Source organism: Passer montanus, unplaced genomic scaffold (assembly GCF_014805655.1).
Source record: "Passer montanus isolate IOZ18808 unplaced genomic scaffold, ASM1480565v1 scaffold54, whole genome shotgun sequence".
NCBI lineage: Eukaryota > Metazoa > Chordata > Aves > Passeriformes > Passeridae > Passer > Passer montanus.
This window is the reverse complement of record NW_024370374.1, coordinates 2,830,414-2,857,477: the sequence shown is the minus strand read 5'-3', so window position 1 is coordinate 2,857,477 and position 27,064 is coordinate 2,830,414. Positions and strand designations below refer to the sequence as shown.

Sequence of the window (27,064 nt, the reverse complement as noted above, 5' to 3'; positions counted from 1 at the left end):
GAGCTGGAGAGCGCGGGCGGGCGGCGGCCCTTGGCACCCTGCACCCCGCACCCTGCACCCCGCACGCCGCACCCCGCGGCTCCCGGCGCCGCTTCCCCTGCCGCGGAGCCTGTGGGATCGGAAGGGAGCGGCGGAGATCCCGCAGCGCGGAGCGCCCAGGTGGGTTGGGGGTGTCGCTGCGGGCCCCGCAGGCAGCGCTGTGTCGGGAGCAGGCTGGGCACGGCTGGCGCTCCCGGTGCCCGTCTGGCGGTGTTCATGGGTGGCCCCTGCAGTCGCTGCGAGGCCTGTGCAGAGGCAGTGCTGCTGTCTGACAGCCGTCGTGTCATTTGTGAGCACTCATTTACCCTCTCAGACGATTTCATAATGAGTCCGGTTTTGGACTCATCTTTGTTGGGGTTTTTTTCTGTGTTACCATATTTTATTTGTAGAAGATATCAGCTCTTTATATGATAAATCTGTCAGGGTACAATTGCTCGTTGCAGCTGCCTGTTATTAGTTTTTTTCTTTGTGTTCACTTTTGTCTGTAGCTACCTTGTCTGCGTCTTTTTCCTCTTTATCTCTGGTCCCGTTCAGTGTGTCACTTCAGAACCCTTTTCTTTCAGAGTTTGGATCGAGCTCATCATAGACCTCTCCCAGGTTTGTTCCTCTCACTTGTCTGGCTTCTTTGTCCAAAGGAGTGGTTGAGCCTTGTGTCTTTTTGTTCTTTATTGTTGGCTGCCTCTTTCGAATACATGCTTAAAACCTGACTTCTCAGTAGCCTTTTGACTGTTGACACTGTTCTCCTTACTTCTGTTTTCCCATATTCTTCATGGATCACCTTCAGTAATTAATTTAAAGAGTACTTAGCTCTGTTGTTGCTTCAGCTTTGTTGATCCTCTCCCTGGAAGACACTTTCTTTTCCTCCCAGGTTTGCCAGAGAAACCCAGTGTCTCAGAGAAACAATTCAAATTATCAATCTCACTGTTCAGAGTTCATAACCTGGTGGTGCACACTTGTTATCTTTTTTTCTGAGCTGAAGCACGTGTCTCTGCATCATCTGGTGCTGGATACCTGGAATTTCTATAGCTTGAACACAAGTACAGTCAAAAGGAACTGGATGATTTTTTTTCCTTTTTTTTTTAAATCCGTTGCCCTGTAGTTAGGGAAGACTGTTGCACTGTGTTTGGCAGGTCTGTCAGTGTGTCTGGGACTGAGTCTCTTGCAGAACATCAGAGATTTTACTTTCTTTTCCTATTAAGACCCAGATTGCCACAAGCCTTTGAGTATTACCCCTGGATTTGTACCATTCCTGTCTCCAGACCTCATCACACATGCTGCCTGTGCTTGTTGTTGCCCTCTGTGCAGACGGTGCTGTGTGAGGCTGCTCTGGGAAGTGTTCTCAGCACGTTTGTGTGTGTGTGTTAATGCCAGGGAACCCGGGGGTTCAGAAAGACAACAAGCTAAAGCAGCTTTCACATCCCACATTAAATTCCTGCTTAAAGCCCACTTGTCCTTTCAGGCACAATTGCATTTGGAAATGGTGAACAGCTGATGTGTGGATGACATTGTGTGTTAAATTAGTAACAGATGTCATCACTGTTGGGTTTTCTGTCACTTTGTTATAAACTGTGTGTTTTTGCAGCTTGTGTGCTTCAGGCTGGGGCTGCTTTGTCCTGTATTCACAGACAAAAATCAGAACCTCATTCTGTGCCAGTTTCTTTCAGCACAGCTTTCCTGCTAGAGGAATCAGTGAAAGTATGTATCTCTTTCAAATATGTCTAAAAGCTAATTTAGACTTCATTTCAGCTGTGAAAACCGCGTGTGTGAATTTCCTTGCTGGGATGTGTTGTCACTGCTGGGTGCAGCCGTGGGTGCAGACCCTGCTTGTTCCTCCAGGAGATGTGGTCACTGCTCTGGTGCCTGCATCTCGTCCTGGTGCCAGGAGTGGTGGAGCCCTGCCTCTCTCTGTGTGCTGGATTGGAGGGCCACCAGGGGCCAGTGGCAGGGAGTTGGGTTCTGCTCCTTTTCCTGCCCCGAGAGCCACGATTCTGCTTTTGGAGGGAGAAGCTGCTCCGTTCACTGGGCGTTCCACAGGTGGAGCTGGGCAGGTTTCACACAGAGCCCCAGTGCAGAGGGGAGCTGGGAGTCTTCTGCCTCTTGCTTTTTAGGCTTCTGATGTCAAATAGCTGTTCTGTCATCGTGTTCCCTTTAGGAATTAAAAAGTTAAAGCTTGCAGGCTAGTCACTGGATATCTGTTGTTTATGCTGCTGTAGATAGGAATACCACCAGCTCCCTGTGGCTGCTCAGGTTTTTTTTTTTCCTTTTTTTCCTCATTAAGAGGAGCTTCAGTCCTGCCCTGCTATGTTAATGTTGAGCCTGTATTGCAAAGGATGTCTCTGAGCTGTGCTTTAATCAGTGTCAGTTTGATAACATTTCAGTGATGATGATTTATAAAGCTATTTTCATGTGGCTGAATTGTGACTGATGTCTGCACTAGTTTGCAAGAAACTCACTTGACAGGTATGGATTTCCATGGTATGTGGTGTTTGCATTATGAACATGTGTCCTTTGAACTGTATTTCTTAATTAGGATGTAATGTCACCATGCTTGCATTCCCAGTAAATCTGACTTGGAAGTTCCTTTTTCTTGCTGCTGCTTTTGTGCTTTGATGAGTAGAGGCAGTGAACAGCAGACTGTCACCCCTTACAGAAAGTCTAAATATTTAATCTGAGCCTTGAAGTTTCTTTGTCACAACTAATGCCAGGTTTTGTCCTTGCTGGTGACTTGTGTGTTGGAGCTTCCTGATTATCCTGGGTCACCGTTCCAGTGCACTCTGCTGAGGGAGCAGGTTAGAGCAGAGGAACTTCTGAAACCTGCCCTGCTTTTGGAAATGCTCCTGACCAAAGCTCAGAGCTGAGAAGATGCCTGAAGTATTACACGTTAGTTATTTGAATGTTGTCCTCAGTACTGACAGCAGGAGCCGTCAGATCTGTGTTCTACCTGATGAACTGGTGGCCAGAAGACATCTTGGCTCTCTGCCTCAAAATTGCAGGGTATTGTAATCATCATTTTTAGTAAGACTCCAGATTTTTTCAGCCTACAGGTATTCTCAGCAGTTACAGAGTGACTGGCTGGCTGGAAATGCATTGGTGTTGGTTTTGATTAGTTTTACTTCTTTGCTGAAAGATTTCCAGAGAGCATTTTCTCCCCCCTGCTGGCCTGCAGTGCCTTGAAAAATGCAAGTCCTGCATCTCACAGAAGTGCATGTCCACTTCTGTCCAGCACCTGATGTCTGAATCTTCCCTGATCTGCTCAGCAACTTTTGTGCATTCTGTTTGGTCATGGCACAGAACTGAATATGCTTTAAGTATTATTAAAAATAATCTGGCCAACATTTATCACAAATTGGTGTATGATACATCCTTTCATGAGCTCCTTAAGTAGTGCTGTAAACACATTAATTACTGTATTTTGCAATGTCTGGGGTGGCTCTACCACATACACTTTTAACTTGTCAAACCTACTGGGTCTTTACAATTCCCATGTATTTCAGTAGCCTGCAACTTTCATAAATTAGTCATGATTCTGGCTTCAAGTTGATGTTATCAAATCTGAAGTGTTCTAGCTGTCTGTGCTGAAAGCTTTGAAAATTAAAGTCTGCTTCCTGATTCCCTATTATTCCCTGTCATGATTCTCTGGAGTATTTGCTTTCTGCAGAAAGGTATAAAATCATTCTGTACACCTGGAGAATTACTAATTAGCTGATCAGAATGTCAACCACTTTGGCCAGTATGTCAGTGTTGTGTGATCTGCTGAGGGTATTTGGATTTGATTCTCTATTTCATGTGCTCCCAGAACCTTTTCCCCTTCACCAGCATTTCAGATGTGGTTCCTTGTTTTCATGGAAGGTTTAAAATAGTATTTGGGGCCAGGTACTCTTGCAGGGATTTTTTTGTTTTTGTTGTTTTTGTTTTTTTTCTTGCACACAAAGTCAGAATGTTCCTCAAAACATGCTTTGTTTATTGCCTGCCTTGTGAATCCATGCAAAAAAAAATCCCAAAAAACAATCCACAGCTGAAACGTTATTTTCTGCTGCAGGAAAAAGTGGGTTTGCAGAAGTGTTTAAAAATTAATCAGGATGACTGGTTTGTTACTTCAGAGTTTATGCAATATTTTCTAATTGAAAAAAGAAACTCTTTTCAACAGAGCAAAACAGAAGAGTTCTTTGTTTGTAGTCTTTAGTCTAAAGGTTTGGTAAAACTTACAATTGAGACGTACATTTATTTATACTCTGCACAAAAGCACTATCAGCAGTGGTCAAGGAGAAAAAATTGGCTGTGTTACAGCAAATTGTTTTTTAGAGTAGTGTTAATTGTTGAGGTCCCTGGAGTGGAGGATGGAGGGAAGAGTGTTCATAGTGTGACATGCTTGGAACTAAACAGGCAGTTTCACCAGATGCAGCTTTGGACACTTGGGATTGCTTCCCTTCTTCTCATTCGTGTGCCCTGGTGCTGAGTTGGGTGCCAGCCTGGCACTTCCTCAGTGACACTGCTGGGTTCCCTGTGAGCTGGGAGAAGGGAATGCTGGTTTTCATGGGAAGCAGTTCCATTTGGTTGTTTCTGGCCTTCTGTGGCATCTCTTGTTTGTGAGGGCTTCAGCGGGGAGCTGCAGGGCAAAGCACATGGGGGAGCTGATCCTGCTCTGAACAGGCTTTTCCTACAGGTGCGTGTGGACCTGCTTCTTCCTGTTGAATTCTCATTATAACAAAGATGGGGAGGAGGCAGAGAGTGTCAGACAATTTAAGGAAGTAGCTTTAAATTGGTCTGTCAGCTGCAGTTCTCATAAAAACAACTGCTTTTGCACATCTTTGGAGTGCAAAAGCTAAATTCAGATATTGGCCTCTATGCAAGGAATCAGAACTGGGTGCCGGGTGCCTCTTTATCCTAAGGCACCTGCTTTGGTGTGTACCTGAGAAGGTGAGGTGGCTGTAAGTCTCTTAGATAGTCTTAAAGGGAAGAAAGAGTTTATGGAAAGAAACAAAAGCTTGTAAAGAAGTGTGTGGAGCTGCTGTGGTGCTTTGGCAAAGCCTGGAGTGGAAGCAGGGCTGGGTGGTGGGAGCCGTGCTGTCCCTGGCCACTGCTGCTCCTGGCTCTGTGTCCGCAGGCTGCTGTTGCCATGGGCAGCAAGGCTCCTGGTGGAGAGGAGATGCTCAATCCAATGAACACGGTTTGTTTCAGCCCAGGATACAAAGTGTCTTTATTCCTGTACGGCTCCTGTGCCTGGTGTGGCACCTCAGCTGGGAAGGACTGCTCCTGGCCTTAGAAACCTGCCTTCCTTCCCCTGGTCTCCTTAATAATACTCTTTCTGTTCTGACACAGGTTGTAGGTTTCTCCTTGTTTCTCCTGATAAATGTGTGCAGATCCTACAACCTTCTCTGTGTAATATCCTCACGCATTGACTGTGCTTTGCTAACCTTTTCCTTCCAGGTAAAACACAATGAAATGCTTATCAGGTGGTTTTAATGAGAAAGCTGAGTATTTCCTGTAATTTTAAATAAAATGTTTTTTTCCTTTTCCTGACTCTATATGGACACCTGACCATAGGAGTCTTCCAATCAAAGTGCATTTAATTATAGAAACTGTAACAGGAAAAAGACCCAGCGCTGTGGTGGAGACTGTATACTTTGTATTAAACCTGGTTGCTTGGGTAAAACTGAACATGAAGTCAAAATTTGGATGCAAGCAACATTTTTAAGAAGCTTGTTCTCTTCTTCCCCTGTAATAAAAACTTTTGGGTCTAAATTTAGCTAGGAGAATCTATATTTGCCAGGATAGCTATTCCATTTTCCATGACTTAAAGGACAGTTTATTTGAGAAGTAACTTTGTTTTAAAGAGGTCTCAGTTGCTTTGGGCCTCACTTCCACATAGGATAAGTTTCATTTAATGTAATACAAGTCTATTAAGGGTGGGGTATGGTAGAGAGACAATGTTTCTACAATATGTAGCTTAAAATGGAAAAGAAACATTAAATAAACTTCCCATTACTAGGAAGGTTTATCTATCTGTAATTCAATTTTTCCCAGATGTTCTGCAGTCATCAGCTGCTCACGTGTGGCTGCTTTATCGCTTTTGTAACCAGCTCGTTCTGAATTGTCCAACTCTGTTGCCACAAGTGTCACTTAGGGGTGTGATTGAACACCAGTGTGGAGATTGGCTGTCTCTGCTGACAGTCACAGGGTGCTTTGAGCCATGAGAGCATTCTGCAGGGAGTTGAACATAACATCAGACCCCACTTAAGGAAGTATATCTTCCTTATATCTATTTTTATTACGTTTTTGTGACTTCTCTGCAAAAGTCAGTGAAACTGGACCACATCAAGTGTTTCTAAGGATTGCTGTTAATTCAGTTTTGTAGTGAGGACTCAGATATAAATGTTAATTCTGTTTTCCTCTTGGTCAGCCATTCAAATCATAAAACTGTTGGTCTCTGTTCTCCACTTGGGATCCTCCTTTGAATTAACTTTTTACATTTGAAAAAAAATCATGATATGTTTGTCTTGTGTTTTATAACCAGTGACTTTTCTGTTTGGACACAGTGAATTTAATTGTTGCAAAATTGAATTTGCCTGCCAGCATTTACAGAACTATATTTTTTATAACAAAATACTCTTTTTAGTGCAGGTATCAGCAAAACATGTAAAATATTATTGTCGTGCAATTTCTGCTTCAGCATATCCTGTTTTTCTGTAATCTGCATTTAAAAAATCAAAACCTAACAACACTAAATTCTGCATGTCTGACTTTTTTTTCCTGTGTGGCGTTACTTAAAGGTAAACACTGCTCTCTTAATGTAGGTTGTGAGTGCTGCATGTGTGCTTTTCAGAGCAGTAGTGTGAGGAAGCTGGCAGTGGAATGGCAGGACGGCCTCATCCTTATGACAGTAACTCCAGTGATCCAGAGAATTGGGATCGGAAATTGCATAATAGACCTCGTAAACTTTGTAAACATTCAAGGTAGGTGCTGTGTCCCATCTATTGCATCTCAAAAACTACACTCAAAGCCCATCCTAAAGGCTACTGTATCTGGTTGTGGCAAGTCCTGTCATAAACGTTGTAATTCTTCTTCAAAGGAACGCTTCTTAATTATTTTAAAAGGTGCTTTCTGACCTGATTTGTCAGCTTCCCCAATCTGTGCTTAGATTTGTTTTGCCATGGGTTGCATTTTAGTCCCTTAAAAACAAACAAAAAAAAAACCTAAAAAGGCAAACCTAAATGCCTTGTGTGCATGTCAAAACACACCGGTTGAGTGATTAAATATATGAATTTTTGGGGGTGATTGCTAGGAGTTACATCCCTAAAAATATGTGCAACCAGTCCATGGTGAGAACTAATAGTTGCTTGCATGCCACTCTCTGTAGCACTTTCTTTGTTAAGCTGTGTGTCATATCTTGCTTTTGCCTGCATCCCTCACAGTAAGAATGTTTTTTTAAAATGCTTCTTGATTTGACAAAATGATGAAATTAATTAGTGTTTTTCCAGTGTAGCGTGTTCAAAAATGAACTAAGCAAAGCAGTTAGTCACCTTGCAAATGTATGAGAAGAAACATATTGCTGGAAAGATATTTAAGCATCCAAATAAGTGTGTATCTTTCAAGTACTTTGCCCTTTTAGGAGTGCTAAATATAACTGAAATGTCTCTGTAAATGAGCTAAAATTGTTAGTTATTCGAGCTTTCCTCCTAGCAAGATAATAGGGAAAGAGCTGAGGAGCATAATCAATATCAGCAACTCATTTCACATTTTACTGGTATAGATGTAGATAAACTGGACTCAAGTGTTGTCCAAAGTATTCTCTAGGCAATTAATACTGTGGGTTGTTTTCCTGCCATTAATTCTTGAATGACTGTGAGAAATTCAAGAGGGCAGGACAAAAGAATGCAGCAGTAATTAAAAGGTTCAGGGGGAGACCCATGTAATTAGAGGCCTGTGCTGTGGATAATGGAGTGGTTAACACAGACCCGAGGAGGGTGGCTGGTGCTGCAGGTCAGGGTAGGTTTGGGGGTGTAGCTTTATAGGGCTGATGTTTTTATTCAGGGTAGGTTTGGGGGTGTAGCTTTATAGGGCTGATGTTTTTATTCAGGGTAGGTTTGGGGGTTGTAGCTTATGCAGCTGATGTTTTTATTCAGGTGCTGCTGTCTGGGGGTGGCTTACGCAGCTCCGTTTTTAGGATTCCAGGGTGGCACAGCCTCGGCAGTGAGCAGTGGGGTGGGCTGGGCTTTGTGTGGGGTGAGGGCTGGGCCGTGCCCCCGCAGTTCCCTGCTGAGCCCAGTCCAGGCGGTTCAGCTCTGAACCCCCCATCAGCGGGGACTGGAACAGAACCTAAAACGGGTGCGGGGCGGACGAGCCGTGATGGGCTGTTGGGAGCTGGAGCGGGCTCGTCAGCAGCTGCGTCTGAGATCTGACACGTGCTCTCGTGTGACCGGGTTCAGCAGCGAGCCAAGGACACAGCCGTGCTTGTCACCTGTCAAGGACATGGCCCTGCCGCCGCGGGGAGAGCCGGCAACACAAGTCTCCAGAAACACAAGTCTCCAGCAACATCATGTGGTCGAAAGGGCTCTTGGGTGGGCAGCGGAGTTACTGCAATCTGGTGTCAGCAGTTCAGAATTGCCTCTAATCAACAACTTCCCTGAAGGTCCAGAAGCTACTGAGTACCTTCTGAGACAGGGAGAACCCAAAGGTTAAAGAATGACTTCTTGATCAGTCACAGAAATTATGGTGATGAGCTGCAGTCAGCAGGCAGGTTTGAAATAAAGTGTGGTAGCTGGAAGCTGGGTAAATCCAAGCCAGAGGAGCAGGACACATGTGTGACCATGTGTGGTCTGGGGTGGATTATCTGTGTTGGGGAAACGTTTCAACAAAAAGCTCTGCAGCTTTCTGCAAAGATTATTTCATGGAGATAGGAGTTAACTCAAGGACATCCATTGCCTGTGCTTTTCAGAAAAGCTGCTGTTGATCATTTAATGCAATCTGAATTAAAGGGTCACGCATCAAAAGATAGGAAATCTATGTCTTAAAGATAATTGCAGGTACTGGAAATATTTCTGGCAAAATATAATTTGTTTCCAATGCTGAACAGCATTTTTATGGAAACTGTATGGTAGGGACATAGTACTCAAGCTAACATCTGATCTTTCGAATTTTTTCCCTAAATAAAGTGTTTTTGGAAGTCTTTGAGAATGAGAATCTAAATAATAATTTGATGTTGTAATGGGATAAGGGATAAATAAGGATAAATATTTTGTTACCTTATTCCTTTGAGATACTGGATTACTTCAGAGAATCTAATTATTGGAAAATGGTGTACTTTATTCAAAAGCCTGAACAAAATAATTGGATTTTGTGTGGCTGAATTTGGACATATTACTGTACTTTCTGACTTGACACTTTTTCATCCAGACAAGTGAAAGTCTATGTGAAAAATACAGTGTGAGGGGAAAAATGCATTTGTTTGCTTAAGTTGTAATAATATAACTAGAACTGTTATGTTAAAAGGTTTGAGTACTCCAGTCTTGTTTGTCTTACTCAAAATACACCTTGTTATCATAGAGAAGGAGAATATTTCTGGTTTGGAAAACATAATGGTGAAATAAGAGCTTTGTAATCAATAATCTCAACAAAGGAGTAGTATAGGAGATAGATACTTAGCTTGTCACTTCTTGGTGCTTTTGAGTGTTTAATCCTTCAGCCTTAACATTCTTAAAATAGCTTAGATAATTCTCTTGACTCATAGAAAACATAATCTAGGGCAGTGAACAGCTCTGTGTGTAGGGCTTGTGTGGCAGCAGGGAAAGCCACAGCTCTGTTTGGGGCTGAGGACATGGGACAGAACTGCCCAAAGGGGAATGGATTGAATCCTGGTACAGGTCAGCATTATATCCTGTTCTTTCTAGTTTAGTGAGTGTCCAGTTTTCTAAACCTGCCAAGTTGTGCTGTTGTGTTCTCTCCTCCTCTTTCTTACTTGTTCTGAGATGGTAATGGAATGGAAAACTCTGAAGGGAGAGATGTGGAAAATAAGGACTAAAAATGGAATGCATATGATCCCTGGTATAAATCTGCAGGGCCTATCAGGGTGATTTTATATGGTGTTAAAGATGACTAAATTATCATACAAGCAGTCTTGTTTATCTAAGCTATTACAGAAAATTCTTGTAGATGCTTTTTATTTAAGTACCAGAATAAGATGGAAAAAAAAGTGTTCAGGAGCCATACATTGAATTAATAGTGGTGAAGGTTTAAATGAATGATCTCTGAATTCATATTTTCATTATTAGGTGTTGCTGTTCCATATGTTTTATTCAAATTTTCCTCAGTTATTAGTTTCCCACATGTAATTTGTCTATAGTGTTGGAGGTTTTTTGTTGTTGGAAGACTTTAATTCTAATTCTCTTGCACTGAGTGCTTTTTCTAGAGTTGTGGTGAAAAACCTTTGACTTAAATTTGCCAAAGATTTGTCCTGGATTTTTCTAAGTCTGCTTCTGTTTTAGTCCCTTTTGACAGTTTCTTATTTGTTCATTCTGTTTAGATATTATTAGATCCAAAGTCTTGCCTGCACTACGGCATTTATGAACAAAATGTGACTCTGCTTTGATTCTGTTGCCATGACTCTTGGTTCTTTGAAAATCTACAGTTGCTTTTTAAATCTTGTAAATAGATGAGGAGTTGTTGTGCAGATGCTAAATGCTGGGATTTTTCACCCCCGGTATTGTTTATGCCTGCTGGGAGGATGCATTCATGGGTTGTGAATGGAAGTACCACGTGCCTCAGCATTCTGTAAAGTACATGAAGCATCACCAGAAGAGTTCCTGTCTCATCTGTGGAAGGAGATCAGAATGTGTAATCTGTTTTCCGCTGTGGGACAGGTTTTATTTCTCTTCCTGTGATTTCTGCAGTTGAACATTTTGCAGCATGGGGCAGGCCTGCACAAAGCATGGCATGAAAATAATGAGGCCTGATTTACCAGGGGCTCAGGTCATACTGTGCATCACCTGCTTTCAGTCACTGCAAACATGCCTAATTGCAGCCTGGCACTGGCAGATCAAAATCTCCTCATCCAGGCTTCGTAGGCACCAGGATGGAAAACCCTCAAAAAAACTGAGGTGGGCTGGGAAGAGCTGGTCTTGGAATGCAGAAAAATGGGCTGCACTTCGTGGTAGCCTTCAAAAACTCCAGTCCGTTCATCTTCTGCAAGGTACCCAGTGAGTGGTCTTAGAGTTGTGAGGGCTGCGGTATTGATTTCCTTTTTGGTATCCTTCACGTGTGCAATTACAGTTTACTGACACTGCTGAGAAGGGAAACTTAGCAACTTGCAGGGCAAAAGCACACACTAAATCCTCCTGAACTTCTTCAGCACCCAAATTGCCTTCCCCAAATGCGGTCAGGTATTATTTGTGGCGGACTTTGGCACATTTAATTAGGACACAAGCACCTTAGAGGTGATTATGCTCAGAACTAGAATTTTTTATGGACAACACTTCATTGTTTGTACCTCTGAGAATGGAAACTGTAATGGCTACAATAGTTTGTGTTTGGTCCCAGTTCTAAGGAGGATAATATTTCTCTGAGTTTCTTAGTTTGATTTTTATTTAACAACCATGTTGAAAATGCAGCAGAAATTGCTATATAAATAAAGGCAACCAATGTTCTTTTATGGAAGTCTTGTGTTTGGGAGCTTGGTACAAGTCATAAGGTGTGAATGTGTTCCCTCCTAAAGGTTAAGTCCTTGCTGCTTTAAGAAATCCCTTTGGCAACTGAACACTCCGCTCATGAGATCCCTTCCTGAAATGGAACTGCATTACTAAGAAGTACATTACTCATGGCTGAGAGAGCCCACTGAAGACCAGAATTATGTGAATATTAAAGAATTTTGAGGGTGGAAAGTGTTGACAGAGTTTCTGCTTCGAGCTAAGGAAGATCCCGTGGCAGCCCCCAAATTAAGCAGTGAGAATTCTTTCGGAGGGCTTCCTTCCATGGAGCCCCAAGTGAAGTGTGGCTGCTGGACTGTCTCTGTAAGATTTTCTTGGGTGCATGTCCTGTCCTGAGGGGTGGTTTTGTGGGATTTGGGAGCCAGTCCATCCATGGCATGTTTTTTCTGCCTGATGTAGGAGTAAAGAACACATCCTAATTCTGCTGTGGAGGAGACCCTCTTTAGGGAACCAGGGTACTTTCTCTTGCTGTTCTGTCAGAGGCAAAAAGTGTCTGAGAGAGGTTTTTCCAGCATGCTTTTCATGCAGCTTATTATAGCCATGTCTTCCTTGGCTTATATTGAAGGGAAGAAAGGGCTTACAAGGTTGATGGTTGTTCTTCCCCTGGGGCATGGGGACGGTGCTTGTGTGAACCATCACAAGACCCTAAAAGCAGGAGAAAATTCACTGGTTCGGGTAATTGAAATTGCATGAGCAGAAATCTTCCTTCCATGTGTAAAGAGCTGACTCTTCAGCCTGGAGTGCCAATGTTCTCCTGGCTTTTTAATCACAAGTCTCTTGTTTTTCCTACTGACTTCCCTCTTTATTACAGCAGTCATTTGCTGAACAATCCTCCTCATTTCTTCAGCTTGCATCACGTTTTAATTTCCACCCTACGACATCTTGATTGTTATTTATTGTAGGACTTAACTTCTGAGCTATTCCTCCAGTGTATTGTGACTCCTTAAAACAGCCTGCAGACATCTAAAAAGAGTAATTTAAAGAAAGCTGTCTCATAGTGCCTAGTTGTCCTCCCGCCAGAAAATCTTTAGAAAATTTTCCCAACTCGTGTATTAATTTGCTGTGCTGCTTTTTCTGCTTGGTGGGCTCACCTTCATCATTTGTTGATGTGAAAATACACAATGATTTCTGATCGGTGAATGAACTGATTAATATAGTTGTATACTAACGATGTTTGACAAAGGAGAGTAATTTTCCCCTAGGTTAAACTTGCTGGAATAGGGGTGCTTGTAGTTAAAAAATGGAGGTTGTGCTGTTCTCAAAAGGGTCTTGATGTACCTGCTTATGAAGTCAGTGTCAGGTGAATTAAATTTAACTGTTAGTGCAGGCAGCCGCCCCGGGAGCAGCGGGCCCGTGTCCCCGTGGAGCAGCGGGCCCGTGTCCCCCCGGGAGCAGCGGGCCCGTGTCCCCCGGGAGCAGCGGGCCCGTGTCCCCCGGGAGCAGCGGGCCCGTGTCCCCCTGGAGCAGCGGGCCCGTGTCCCTGCCTCCGCCCGCCCGCCCGCGCGGGCCCAATGGCTGCGGGGTCGCACGTCAGCCGCGCCGCACGCACCGTGAGTCAGGCTCCAGCGGCTGCGGAGCTGCGGGCGCTTATCCTGCAGCCGCTGCGATGGAGGGAAAAGTGAGCCTCGCTGACGGTGGACTACTGAAGAAATGATGGAAATATCAAATATGCTGAACTTCACAAGTAATGCCAAAGGATGCTGATCTGGCTTTCAAAGCTGCCTTTTTGGAAGGGACAGAATTCCTTTGTGCTCTGATTCCGAAATTGTTCCCGTGCTTCTGTGTTTCCTCCCTGATAGAGACGAGAGGAAGGTGCGTATTTGTTAACGGGAATAACGTGTGGGCATTACTCAGGAGAAGAACGGGGAAAAGGCAAAGTGCTGTCCTTTGTGTGCACAGGTCAATTGAAATGTCTGCTGACAAAGAACAGGCTTGAGGGGGAGGAAGAGGGGCATAAGCGCTGTCGTTGTGTAAGTCCTGGCAGGATGAGCAGAAGGGATTTCTTCTAAAGCTCCGGAGCATGGCAGCTGTAACTTAGTGCACAGATAAAGCTCTATAGCCTGATTCTGCAAGTGTTGATTATGGGAATAACTACCAAAGGATAGATCTAAGTTTATATTTTAAGGCGACTTAATATAAGTTTTAGAAGATAGATGGAAGAGGAAAAGGGTAAAAGTCTTGGTTAATTTTCCAGTGCTGTGGGTTCTTTTTTCATTTATTTAAGGTTTCAGGGTGGGTTTGGGAGTAATAAGTATATTGGTTAAGCACCGTAATTCTGTGTAGACACCAGCTCGTTGTATAAAACAAGTATATTTATTGGCAGTATTCAGTAGGATGCACATGGAGCTTTTATGTTGGAATACATGCTAATTGTCTTGGCAGTAGGATTAATTCGGTCTAATGACTACTTCTAATAATTAGTAATATATTCAAAGCAATCTGTTGTTATGTATAAAGACAAACTGAAGCTCTTCTTCCACAGATGACTCCAAAGCATCATTAAATTGAACAGCATTTACATTTTTTAAAAACAGCTCTTCCCTTAACTACAAAAATAGGAAGCGTTACCAGTATGACAAGTTGCCATTTTCATGGTACTTTTTTTTCCTTCCTTCACATCATATTAAATAATTTGCTTAAATAAGACCTTGAGCTTATTTGGTTTTCTTCATGAGACAACTGCTTTTAAAGAAAATGCCTCATTCCCTTACAAAGACAGAGCTTCCTTGATCCCTGTCTGAGAGGGAAAATAATTTCTATGACTGCCTTAAAGTTCTTGAATGGGTGTAGTGCACATGTTCCAATGTTCCTTTGAAACCAGGGAAAAATGAATTTGTGAATATTGCCAAAATACACGAATATTCATGAGGTTTAGTTGTTTTGGTTTAGGCTTGTTTATTTTTTGAGGGGGGGGGTGGGGTGGGGCACAATGTTCCTTTGAAACCAGGGAAAAATGAGTATTGAATTTGTGAATATTGCCAAAATACATGAATATTCATGAGGTTCAGTTGTTTTGGTTTGGGCTTGTTTATTTTTTTTTTGGGGGGGGGGGTGGGGTGGGGCAGGGAGAGTTTGTTTCTTTTTTCCCCTGTAGGAAAGTAATTGATAAAGTAAGATGTTCTTCCCTTTCAGAAACTTTAGGGTACTAGGTGGCCTTACATATATGGGGCTTTTCCCAGCTTTAGTGAATGAAGGGATGAGGGTTTAAAATGGTGTTTTCTTTGTTTCTTCTCCTCTCTTACACTTTCAAATTAAATGCAATGTGTCCTTCAGCATACAGGAGAAAATTCTGTTTACGGGTTGGGGCTGTGTCTTATGGCTTCCACAGCCCAGAGTGCAGCTGCTGGTCATCAGCTGAGGAATCCATTGCAAGCTGACTTTGCAAACACTTATTTTCTGGGTGAGATGGTCCTTGTAGCTTCAGGTCTTTCTTGGAGGCTTGAAGTCAGGCTCTGTGCAGGCTGCACTAGGTGCTGTGGCTGAGGTTTGGGTGAATACAGCCTGGTGGCTGTGGCTCCTTGGCACTTGCAGTGTTCCACTGCTGTTGGAGGAGTCCTGGTGGTGTGTCTGGTCTGTTCCTGCTTGCCTGTTCTTCAAACAGGGCAGCTCTGCTTTGGCCAGTCCCATGTCCACTGGTGTAGAGGGTAGGAAGCTGCAACAGCACGGCTGTGGAACTCCCAGTGAATGCCAGTTTGTCTTGCCCTCCTCACTGGGGCCAGGTTTGTCCTTAGTCCCTCACATTGCTGGTGTGCAGTGAAGGCTTTGTGCCCTCCCTGCAGAAACAACCTCCTGGCCCCACTGGCTTTGTTAGGGGGGGAGAAGAGGACGTGACCAAGTCCTTCTATCAAATAAATCAAAATTACTTGGTAGTTCTGATGCCTTCCTTTTTCTTTGAACACTTGCAACTTCTTCTAAAGCCTCTTTACCGGAAAATAAAAGTCACAAGTCTTCTTTCATATGTACTGGCCACAAATGAGCTCCTTTTTCAGAGTAACAACAGAGCAGCTCAGGGACTCAACTTTCCTAGTCAGGTATCACAGGGTAAAGCCATGCCTGTCTATTTTGATATGCTAAGCTCCACCTCTGTATTTTCTCTTTGTTCAGATTTAAGCTCATGTTAGTTTTCTTGTTCACTGTAGAACAAAGTTTTATTCAGGGGGTAGCAGTGATCCAAGTGCTCATGCTGTTGAACACATGGAAGTTCAAGTTTGTGGGCTGCATATCCAACAGACCAAAGAACTATTTTTTGTGAACCGTGACTCAACAGTGATGAGATTTAAGATTGGCATTTTAGATGGCTGTTACTAAGATGAATGAAGATTCATGATTCAGCCAGTTTCTTTCTCAAGCAGTGCTGCTTGAATTCTCAAAAACCTTCCAGTTCTGGCTTTTGTCTCGTGGCTAATAGATGTGTGGGTCTCACAGTTATCATCAATCTGTACATTAAAGGAGGGAAGTGCAACATAGGAGTTAGCAAATGAGTGCTGTGGCCAGCTGCAATTTGAACAGCCCTTTGAAATTATTTACTGACCTGTGTTTCAGAAGCAGTTGATTTACTATTCAAGGATCGTGTCCTCCTCCAGCTGGCAGCCTCTGCCTCTCGCAGTGTGGTGTGCTGAGCTGAATTGATGGCCCTGGCTCCACAGGGATGGCTGTGGCTGGCAGCAGGATAGAGTCTCTGAGCCCTGCCCCTCTCCTCCAGGCTTGCTGGCTGCTGGCAGCAAGGCAGAAGTAGCCCCAGTTGCCACTGAGGGAGGCACAGCTGTGCCTGTCATGCCCTTCCTTGGGCACGGCTCAGGAGGAAGCGTGGTGCCAGCTGAGTCAGTGTCGCTTCCTGTAGCACCTGTTCTTATCAGCTCCTGGAACAGATCATTAACTAGGGCTTGCCCTGCTCCATGGGAACTCTGAATCACTGCTTGGAGGGTAATGGGGCTTTAGATGGCTTTCTGGATTAAGAATCACATTTTAATTGCCTTCTCTGTTAAAGGGGAATTCGTGTTTGCTCTGCCAAAATGTGTGATAAGGCTGCATCCCATTACGTTGATTCAGTTTCATTTTCTAGTGTGTTTCCCTTATTTAAAGCAAATAGAGCTCTTTAGTTCCTGAGAAACAGTGAGTCATGCATTTTGATACTATAAAATGTGACACCTGCAAAACTCTGTTTTCTCACAGCATGGTTGGAAATGTTATCAGGTCTAGGATCAAAGCTGTGCTTCAACAGAGGCCTGGTCACATGAGGCTTTATGGGGATTTGCAGAGATGTTTTGTCACCAGACTGCTATGTAGGTGTTTAGGTACTCCACACATACACACCCTCTTTTGTGGCACCCTTGATTATACCATAGCATGCAAATAGAAGTGCACAGATGAGATACAGAGGTTCTTTAAAAAAAAATAATCACCATTTTTTGTAAGTTTAGCTGTAGTAGTAATGAATATTGTCATGTTTAGACTGGGGATAGACTTTGGTCTTGAATTTGAGACCGTAATCCATGTTTCTAATAATTTGTGGGCATATTTCGTGTCTATTAAAGTGGTTACATTATGTATGTGTATATCTGTCTCAAAGGAAAGGTGCAAAGGTTTTCCTAAATTGTTGCTATTGTTTTTGGCTTTTATTGGAGGTTTGCAGATCTCACTCTTGCAGACTTTTGCACATTTCACTTTCAAAATAAACAATTTGCTTTTCTCTAATAGACACGTAAAATAAGTAAGGAGACATGCTAGCCATGCTGAAATGTTATCAATTTTAATAACTTAAGAACTGCATTGGAAGTCCTCAGAAAATTTCCTTTTAATGGAAGTGCTTGGGTCATTATTCTTGGACCCAATAATTATTATATTATTCTGTAAATCTGAGCGTTTTCAGCCAGAAGCAAGGCTTGCAGTTCTTTTCCCTTGTTCAATAGACCTTTGGCTGACTCCACATCCCAAAGATGCATTTCTTACTGCAGCACATTTTAAGCTTGGCAGGAAACAGAATTGCAGTAGATTCCCTCTGCACCAAACTTGTGCTTTGTCAACAGGAGATCCTGCCCTCGTTCTGGCAGGGCATGGAGAAGCTCCTGTGCCCTAGTGAGAGGTTCATTTCTGACTCCTTGCCTTGTGCTAAACACTCATCTGTCACAGCCTCTTTGTTCTCAGTTAAGCTTCTCTTCTTATCAGTCTCTGAAACCTGAAACTGCAACATCTCATGCTACTGGAAAGCCTTGATTATTTATTTTATTATTACTTCCAAGCAACCTCAAAAGAGGACACTGCTCAGTCTGCTTGCCCAGTGAATGCTTTTCTCTTGGTTGTGCTTGTCTTAGCCAGGCCATCTTCCTTACCTCTCTGTGTTCTCCTGCAGCATTTCTGCAGTCATGATTTCAGGCCTCTTGGCAGGCTGCAAGCAGCTGGGCATTGAGGTTCCTCTGGGAAATCATGGCTCTGCTTTGTCTGGCAGACCTTGCAGCTGTGCAGGTGTCTGTCTGGGTTATCCACTGCCTGAGGCTTTGGGAATCTCTTCAGTTAAACCCAGAAATAAGGAGTGTTCTCATGCCCACACTTGAAAGGCAAACAGCAAAGATCTGCTTTAGGAATTCTGGTGGGGTGCAAGGACACAGACATGTCTGTGCTGTCCAGATATAAATTTGTCTGTTTTAGGGAGTATAAATAGAAGATATAAGGATTTTTGGTAAATTCAACAATAGCTGTTGCATGTTAACTTTTAATTTTTAGATAGTTTCTGGGAGTTGTGGGATCTCAAAAGTGACTAGTTTTGTTAGTTGGTTTAATAATGGCAAAATATAATTGATATCTTAAATTGAGTAATGTAACTTAATCACAGTCTAAAACATCTTAAACTATTATTAAATTTGCTGGTTTGGAACAAATATCCTACTTGTTACTGACAGTCTGGTAGGTCGTGGCTGTGATAGTATAGTTCATGTCTGGGTTGTAGTGGCTTACTATTGTTCTTTTTAAGAATAAGTGAAAATTTAAAACAGAATGCGGAGAAACAAACTGTTGGCTGGTGTGTCTTGATATATCCCCTCATTTAAGACAGACTACCTTTGCAAAGGGCAAGTTGCAGGAAAAGTGTAAAGTCAGCCTGTGGCCTGAGAGGGTTTTGCCAAAATAGGTTGCATTGGGAAAAAAAAAATATTTCTAGCTTCTAATTTCATTCTTTGATGAGAACATTTAATTTAATAGTAAGAATAATTTAAAAAAAGAAGCTTGTTTGTATTTGACCTACCCATTCTGAAAGAGATTTGTGTGAATGCATCTTCACAGGCAGGCTCAGCTGATCAGGGGCTGTGTCTGTAAATCACACAGCAGCAAACAGGTAATTCCTGCTGCCTACTTAATGTTACAAGTAATTGTAAATACAAACATGAGCACAATAAAGAAAATGGAGCTGGATAATCCTAATCTTGGAAACATCTCCATGGAGTGTGAATGCCTTGAAAATTTAGCTGTGTAATGTCTGTGAAACTTCAGAATGCTGAACATGTGCCTTATTTCTGCTTTCAGCACCTCATCCCGTGTTGCTAAAGGAATAGACTACAGCAAAATGAGCCTCCATGGTGCGAGTGGTGGACACGAGAGATCGAGGGACAGGCGCAGATCCAGTGACAGATCTCGTGACTCATCCCACGAAAGAGCAGAGTCTCAGCTCACTCCATGCATCAGGAATGTCACTTCACCTACAAGACAGTATCATTCTGGTGTGTGCAGATCTCTGCCGTTGCAGGACTAAAATTCTCTACATTTGAGTACTGTTTTGTTAAAGGAATACAATAAAAAGTGTTATTTGCTGATGGCACAATATACAGATTTCTTACATGTGCCCGGGGCTGGGAATGCACTTCTTTGATGGGCTATAACTTTTTTTCCAGTCTGCCATGTGTATTCCTACATGATGCTCTTATTTAGTTCAAATCACAAGAGCAATCTTAATTTTTATAAGATAATTGATTGAATACATTCCCTTTACTCTATAGGGTCTAAGTATTTGGAAATAGAGGAAATAGGGATTTTTTCAAGTGACAAAATATGGTTTGATTCTTTGAGCTGTAGTACCCACTGTGATGCAATAGCTTCTGTGTTATGTTGAGTTCCCTTTTCAGTACTGGAGTAGTAAATTTTCTTTGTAAAGACTTTTGGGAAAGGTGAGGTGGATTTGATGTCTAGGTAATACAGACTTTGGAATCTCATAAATGGGCAGTTATTTTTGAAGGTTTTTTTAACCAGAATAGATTTAACCAAAATAATTTGTACTTAGCTTCTCAAATGGATGTGTTTTGTGCCCAGAAAGACACCAACTACACAGGACTCATGTAAATCTCTAATTTCATTTCCTTTTTTTTCTCCTTCCACCTCGTCACCACCGAAGATCGCGAGAAGGATCACAGTTCATCTCGGCCCAGCAGCCCCCGGCCCCAGAAGATGTCCCCCAATGGTTCTGTTGTCAGCATGGGCACCAGCAGCAGGAACAGCAGCCAGTCCAGCTCAGATGGCAGCTGCAAGGCTGGTGGGGAAATGGTGTTTGTGTATGAAAATGGCAAAGAGGGAGCTCGGAACGTCAGAACGTCCGAGCGAGTAACGCTCATCGTGGACAACACCAGATTTGTTGTAGATCCTTCCATCTTCACTGCACAACCTAACACAATGTTGGGCAGGTTTGTATCTGTTTTGGTTTTTTCCTTAGTCCCCAAATGTTACAGAGTGCTGGATATTTAAACTGTTTGAATAGCCGTTGGACTCATATTGCTGCATCTGATCTTGCTCATGTTAAATATTACCAGTTTGCAAGTGTCTTTAAGTAAATATTGAATGCAAGTGCTCTGGTTTTGGCAGGGAAGCCAAGAGATGTCTATTACCTAGAGATGACAGCTGATAAATAAATTACCGTTTCATGATGTTCCCATTTCTTTCTGTTTTCCTGGGCATTGTTTCTATGTTCAGTCTGCCTCACTGTTCCTCATTTTCCAAGCTAGGTGCTTCATAAAACAAAGTGGCATAGCGAGTGTAGACAATCTCTTTCAAAACAGCAAGGAGGAAAATCTTGAAGGAATTTATTTTGCTTAGTGGGACTACCCTGACAATGTTCAAGCTCAGCCCATTTATCTTCTGAAATGTCAAATAATCAGTGTAACAGCCCTGAGCCACTTAGCAGAGAGGCTGAATGCTCAAAATGATCAACACTTGAGTGCAAGTCCGCAATATGTGTGTAATGTTTCCTGTAGAAACTATAATGAGCAACATATTAAACGTGTTTGCTTGGTGGGAAAAGATTCAATACTTGACTTGCTCAAATTCTCCTTGGTTTTGCCTTGTCCAAATGCAGAGGGCACCACTTAAAATCTTGCTTCAAGAAAGAAAAGAAAGGTTTGTCTGTGTCACTTTGGATTTGGATTTTCATTAAAATACAGCTATTTCTCAGCACACATATTTTAAATAATCATATTTAAAATACACATATATAAATCTCTTTGTCACACTACAGGTAATAAATGTGATTAAACAATTTCTGCTCTGTTAAAATCACTGCAATGTGGGATAAATAGTACCTTGGATCCCTGTTTTGTGAAAGGTTGGGTGAGTCACAGAGAAGGCAAGAAATGCTTCTCTGTCTAAACTGTCAAAGGAAATAAATGGAAGTAAGAATCAATAGAATTAAATAATTAATTTAAAGCAGTTGTATATTATACAATACATGCATACATATAAATATCCAGACAGACTGGAAGTATATCAGCTGAAAAGAAGCAATGAAATAATTTCCTTTTCCATGCCCAGCCTCAGAGTAGGTGATGCTGCCTAATGCACTGGATTTTTTGTACATGTGTGATGCTGAGTTATTCTCCCTTTGGGATTGGTTCAAGGAACAAGCTTATTTTATCTTCTGCTAATTGAAAAGTAGGTTAATAAAATACGGAAATAGTGCTCTAACACACAGGTTATTTATAAACCCACTTTCCCTCAATGTCAGTCTGCAGGACAGTAAGCAGGAGCAGCTTGGGAGGTAAAAGTAGCTATAATAAGAATGTATTATTTGCCTTAAGCCTGTATCCTGTTAGACTGTGTTTTTCTAAATATTATTTCTTGTAGGGTGGTCAGAAAGGACACGTCAGATCATGAGGTGAAAAACGTAATCCCAGCTGAACAGAATGCACTGCTTTTTCTATACAATTTCGTGCATTTTATTTTTCTTATTTACAAACAAGGAAACCATAGTGAGGAATTCTAACCCAAATTACTTTCATTTTTGAGCAGGATGTTTGGATCAGGCAGAGAACACAACTTTACACGGCCCAATGAGAAAGGAGAGTATGAAGTTGCTGAAGGAATTGGTTCCACTGTGTTTCGTGCTATTCTGGTGAGTTTGTAGGGGCAAATACTGTTAGGACAAGCACTGTTAAGAAGTAAAACCTCTTGGTTTAACCCAGCTTGCATATCTAGATTTTGTGGAAGGCACAGATACTGCTCTTTATATTGTTTGGTAGAGGGGGGAAGATGCTTGATATGAGCCCACTTTTCCTAGACATGAACACATGACAGTCAGGGAGAAAAAAAGTACTCGTGAAAGAAACCAAAAAGTTACTGCTGCCAGCAATCAGTTCACCTTTTCCTACGCATTTAGTTCACCAAATTCAAGTATATTCTGCCCTTCTGGAGTTGAAATTAGGTGAAACAGAATACTGGAAGTGAACTTCACACAGCTAACAGGAGTAAAGCAAACTTCAGTCTGAGATGGAAATGGCCCCTTATTGAATATCCACACAAGGAAGCAGAGCTGCTGGACTGCTTTGTCAGCAGCCTCAGAATGGGAAGAGCTCAGTGAAGTACAGATAAAAGACAGCAAAATTATCAGTATTAATAGTTGTCACTTAAATGACATTTTTAACCAGAACTCACTGCTCTGAAAACTGATAAATTTGAAGACAGGAAGATTCACAAAGTTTAACATTTGTTGCTGTCTTACATTTTGGGGGCTTTCTTTGTGGAGAAGGTATCATGAATGAAATGATGCAATGTTTCTGCTGGTGGATGTTGTGCATTGTGTTTTTCTTGGTGCATCCTGCAGGATTACTACAAGACTGGAGTGATACGCTGTCCTGATGGGATATCTATTCCTGAATTGAGAGAAGCATGTGACTATCTCTGTATCTCCTTTGAGTATAGTACTATTAAATGCAGAGATCTGAGTAAGTACAGAGTTTATTAAAATAATTTTAGTTATACATATTGACTTAAGTGCGTGTGTGTTAATTCTAAATCATGTCCTTTATTGAGATAAAGAAGATGGCTGGCACTACATGAATAAAATCCATCCCTTTTATCTCTTATGTAATAAAGCCCTAAAACCAATGGATTTATGTTCTTTGAAAAATAATGTCTGATATTTCAGCATCTAATTCTGTGCCATGGTCACCCTGTGGGATACTTAGCTCTGTGATTGCATTTGCAGTACAGATACAGTAACATTCAGTGGTACTTTTTTTGCAGAGGACAGGGAGGATAATTTTTCAGCTCCTTGCTTAGGAGAACGGGGCTGTCTCCCTGGTGGCAGTAGCACAGCTTTGCTGCTAGAGTGGGTGCTCCAGGATTCCCAGCACGTGCTGTTCTCTCCAGCTCCTTCACCCTGAGCACAGCCCAAGCCTTGGCCTGTGCCTCCCTGTGTGCAGTGCAGGGCCAGCCTGTGGCATTCCTGCTGGGAATGCTGTGCAGGACCCCAGTGCCTTCCCTGGCAGTGCCACCCACCCTGCCCCATGCCCGAGCTCTCTGTCCTTACAGGGATTTAGCAGCGCCTGCCCTGGGGGCTTTGAGAAGCTTTGGTTTTAAGCTGCTGCTTATGAAGAGTGGGTTGTGTGCTCTGCTCTCCCAGCAACTGGCCTAAATGAAGTTTCTTTTAGGAATACCAAGAGCAGCCTTGCACAATTACCAAATATTTAGCAGTAGTGGAATGCACAGGAGGTCTCAAAGTCTGCCCAACACTATGTTAATATCTGCAGGACAGGCTGGTAAATATTCAAACGAGGTCTGAAGCTACATAAGCTCATAGGCTGTCTTTGCACCTGTCTGCAGTAATACTACAAGATGAATAGATCTACTCTTTCTTACTGCTGCCTTCATCTCTTTACCAAGCCCTCAAATGTGCCTATGCTTCAAATTTTCTTCTAGGTGCTCTCATGCATGAATTGTCAAATGATGGTGCTCGCAAGCAATTTGAGTTTTACTTGGAAGAAATGATTCTGCCATTAATGGTAGCCAGTGCCCAAAGTGGGGAGAGGGAGTGCCACATTGTTGTGCTGACAGATGATGATGTCGTTGACTGGGATGAAGAGTATCCCCCACAAATGGGAGAGGAATATTCACAAAGTAAGTTTATCCTCATTGTTCTCACCAAGCTGTGCTGTGGTAGAGGTAGCAGTGAATGTGCTGATTTAAAGTGGTACAGAAATGAACCTCTTTTAGTTCTGCTTAATATTTTGTTTCACAGAAGCATATGTTGCTTGTTATCTTCAGATGTAATTAAAAAGAGAAGTTAATTTTTACTAAAAAAGGTATTGTTAACCAGTGAGGAGGAAGAAAATACTTCTTCAGAAAGAGCTTGAGGAGGGAAATGGGTAGGAGTCATGTTTACTGTGGGAGAACAACTAGAAGTTTTTTTGAGGAAAAACGAAATGTTACTATTTTTTGAGTATTACAGTTGTGTGGATGATGAGTTTAAGCACCTGTAAATGGACTGTACTTCCCTGCTAGATGTGCACCCAATCCATTCCCCAGTATCTTCAGCTGCTTTTCTCTAGAGTTCTTTAATTTCTCCCCCTCTTCTGAAAGCAAAACAGTGGAAAAGATAACCTTTTGTGTTTTAAGGCTAGAAGGTTAATATTTGAATACAGGGATTTTTTTCTCATTAAAATGTATTTTTAGTTATTTACAGCACAAAGTTGTATAGATTCTTCAAATACATTGAAAATAGAGACGTGGCCAAATCAGTTCTGAAGGAAAGGGGGCTCAAGAAGATCCGCCTGGGCATCGAAGGTAAGGGAAGCATTGCTTGTGCTCTCCCTCGTTGGCCTTCAGGCTCTGCTGCGCTTCTCTGCTGCATGGCTTTCTCTGTAGCTGGAAAAGCTCGGGCTCAGTGTTGTCTTTCCTGCTGAGGCTGGTGACAGAATGGCCAGAGGGGGAATGGTACCAGCTGGAAACCTGACTGGGCTCCAGACTGGTGTCCAAGCTGTGGGCTCTGTGCAGACAGCTCAGGTGCTTTCTACTGCCTTCATGACCTGCATCTCACGCCCTTTGCCCTTTAGTTTGCACAAAATCTTCTCTGTGCTTTGTACAAATGCTTTGTTACTTCAGACAGCTTTGGGTATAGTGTTCTTGGGCTGTATTCTTTTCAGGGTGCAAAATGAAAAATGTCATGTTAAGTGTCAGGCAGACATTTTCTTTCAGGAAGTACAAAACTATCCAGTGGATCAGTGAAATGAAAAGAAATACTGATTTGAAATAAACATCATGTAAGTTAGGAGGCTGCTCTGTAATATTTGGCTGAGTAATCTGATTTTAACATGAATGTAAGAACTGGATTTCTTTGCATTACATTTTTCTTCTAATTGCTGACCCAGATATTTTAGAATCCAGCCTTTATAATTAGCAGGATTTCTATCATTCACTTAGCAAGTTGTCATAGTTACGTTTGTAATTTGCCAAGAAAAAGCAAATGCTTTTGAGTGCTGAGCCCTAAAATAACTGATTTCAGCTGAACAAGGTGGGAGCCTTTTAGCTAAACAAGAACTGGCCCTGCCTGTAATGCTGGCTAATAGCAGATTATTTCTGCTGGCATTTCTTGGTTTGACAAGGAACAGCTGTGGCACCAAACTGTGGTGCTGGTGCCCTGCACTAATGTGTAAAATGGACATTATTGTTGGGGCACGGGGAGAGGTGACTTGAACACAGCACAACCATGTGCACTGGCAGTGCCAGTGGGGCTGTGCTGTGTCCCTGCAGTGCTGATGGGGCTGTGCTCTGCGGGGCTGTGCTCTGTAGGGCTGTGCTCTGTGCAGTCAGTGCTGATGTTGCCGTGCTCCTGCCTTTGCCAGGTTACCCCACGTACAAGGAGAAGGTGAAGAAGCGGCCGGGCGGGAGGCCGGAGGTGATCTACAACTACGTGCAGAGGCCGTTCATCCGCATGTCCTGGGAGAAGGAGGAGGGGAAGAGCCGGCACGTTGACTTCCAGTGTGTGAAGAGCAAATCCATCACCAACCTGGCGGCGGCAGCAGCGGACATCCCGCAGGACCAGCTGGTGGTGATGCACCCCACGCCGCAGGTGGACGAGCTGGACATCCTGCCCATGCACCCCGCCGCCAGCAGCGGCGAGCTGGAGGCCGAGGGCCAGAATCCCCCGCTCTGACGGCGCTGCCCCACCGCAAGCATGCTCCTGCAGTGGCTGCGCCCGGCTCATGCACACTGCAGCGCCAGCTTCCCCATTGTGTCCCGGTGTTTAGGATGTTGCAGCAGGGACCTGGCACGGCCCCAGGGGATGCCCGGCCGCGCCGGGAGGAGCCAGCCCCGGCGCTGGGCTCGGTGCCGTTCGTGTCTGTGTTTACCAGTAGGTTTGTGACGTTGGTGACTCGTGAGCTGGCCCGGCCCCGCTCCGCGGCCCCGGGAAGCAGAGTGGGAATTGATAGTAGCACTTTACAAATGGTTGAGAAATGGAATTTGAAGCCATTTTTTATAAATGTATTGCACAATACTAACAAAGTGCTTCTATCAAAGGTATTAACTGTACATAGTTTTGCTCTGAATAGATTGACCCTTTTAAAGTTATTGTATATGGTTGAGCACAAAACTACTTACTCTTGGGTTTTTGGATTGAGGACGTGATTCAATGACCCATGTAACATCTTGTTCAAGTTCTTTAGTGAATTTTTTCACTTGTTTGCAGCGTGAGCCATGTTCAAAAATTGTGAACAACGGACAGGGGCTTTATCTTAAATTTTGCCTTAAGCTGTTCACAAATATTTATTTAATACATTTTTCATAAGTGTCATGAAATAGGAAAATGCAAATGGTTCATTCTTCATTTATTAATGATTGTAAACAAGTTTTTCATGCAAATAAAGTTTCCATTATTTTAATGGGCTTGAATTATCTGTGAATTATGAATTTTGCCAGTACTTGCTTTTGTTTCCTCAGGGGAAGGATTAATATTAAGTGAAAAATATGTGTTTCTTAAAGATAATCAGCCTATGTCAATGCACCTGCCTGTTGTGCTTTTCTCAGGATCAGCCTGGATGTAGGAATAAGTAACAATAGCTTCTCTGGGAATATTGCCA

General features: G+C 42.8%; 1 protein-coding gene across 7 annotated transcripts; it reads left to right on the top strand.

Annotated features, from left to right (window-relative positions):
- Window positions 1–26,887, top strand: BTBD10 (BTB domain containing 10). 7 transcript variants are annotated; one of them, XM_039725066.1, is made up of 10 exons: window positions 1–159; window positions 603–636; window positions 6,868–6,992; window positions 19,254–19,447; window positions 20,116–20,401; window positions 21,999–22,101; window positions 22,810–22,930; window positions 23,907–24,104; window positions 24,660–24,770; window positions 25,829–26,887. In XM_039725066.1, exons 3-10 carry the CDS (start codon window positions 6,892–6,894, stop codon window positions 26,137–26,139), a joined length of 1,425 nt encoding a protein of 474 aa, XP_039581000.1. In that variant the 5' UTR covers window positions 1–159; window positions 603–636; window positions 6,868–6,891; the 3' UTR covers window positions 26,140–26,887. The 7 variants fall into 7 exon arrangements, with proteins under 7 accessions (XP_039581000.1, XP_039580998.1, XP_039580999.1 ...); XM_039725064.1 differs by having other exon boundaries at window positions 6,834–6,992; XM_039725065.1 differs by lacking the exon at window positions 603–636 and having other exon boundaries at window positions 6,834–6,992.
- Window positions 26,888–27,064: the final 177 nt, after the last annotated feature.

What these genes read in the sequence shown, in the direction of transcription:
- BTBD10 (XM_039725063.1), top strand. Translation starts at nt 13,426, where the DNA reads ATGCCAAAGGATGCTGATCTGGCTTTCAAAGCTGCCTTTTTGGAAGGG. An exon ending in GGGAGAGGAATATTCACAAA is followed by an intron (nt 24,105 to 24,659) that starts GTAAGTTTATCC and finishes ATGTATTTTTAG; the next exon opens with TTATTTACAGCACAAAGTTG. An exon ending in GATCCGCCTGGGCATCGAAG is followed by an intron (nt 24,771 to 25,828) that starts GTAAGGGAAGCA and finishes TGCCTTTGCCAG; the next exon opens with GTTACCCCACGTACAAGGAG.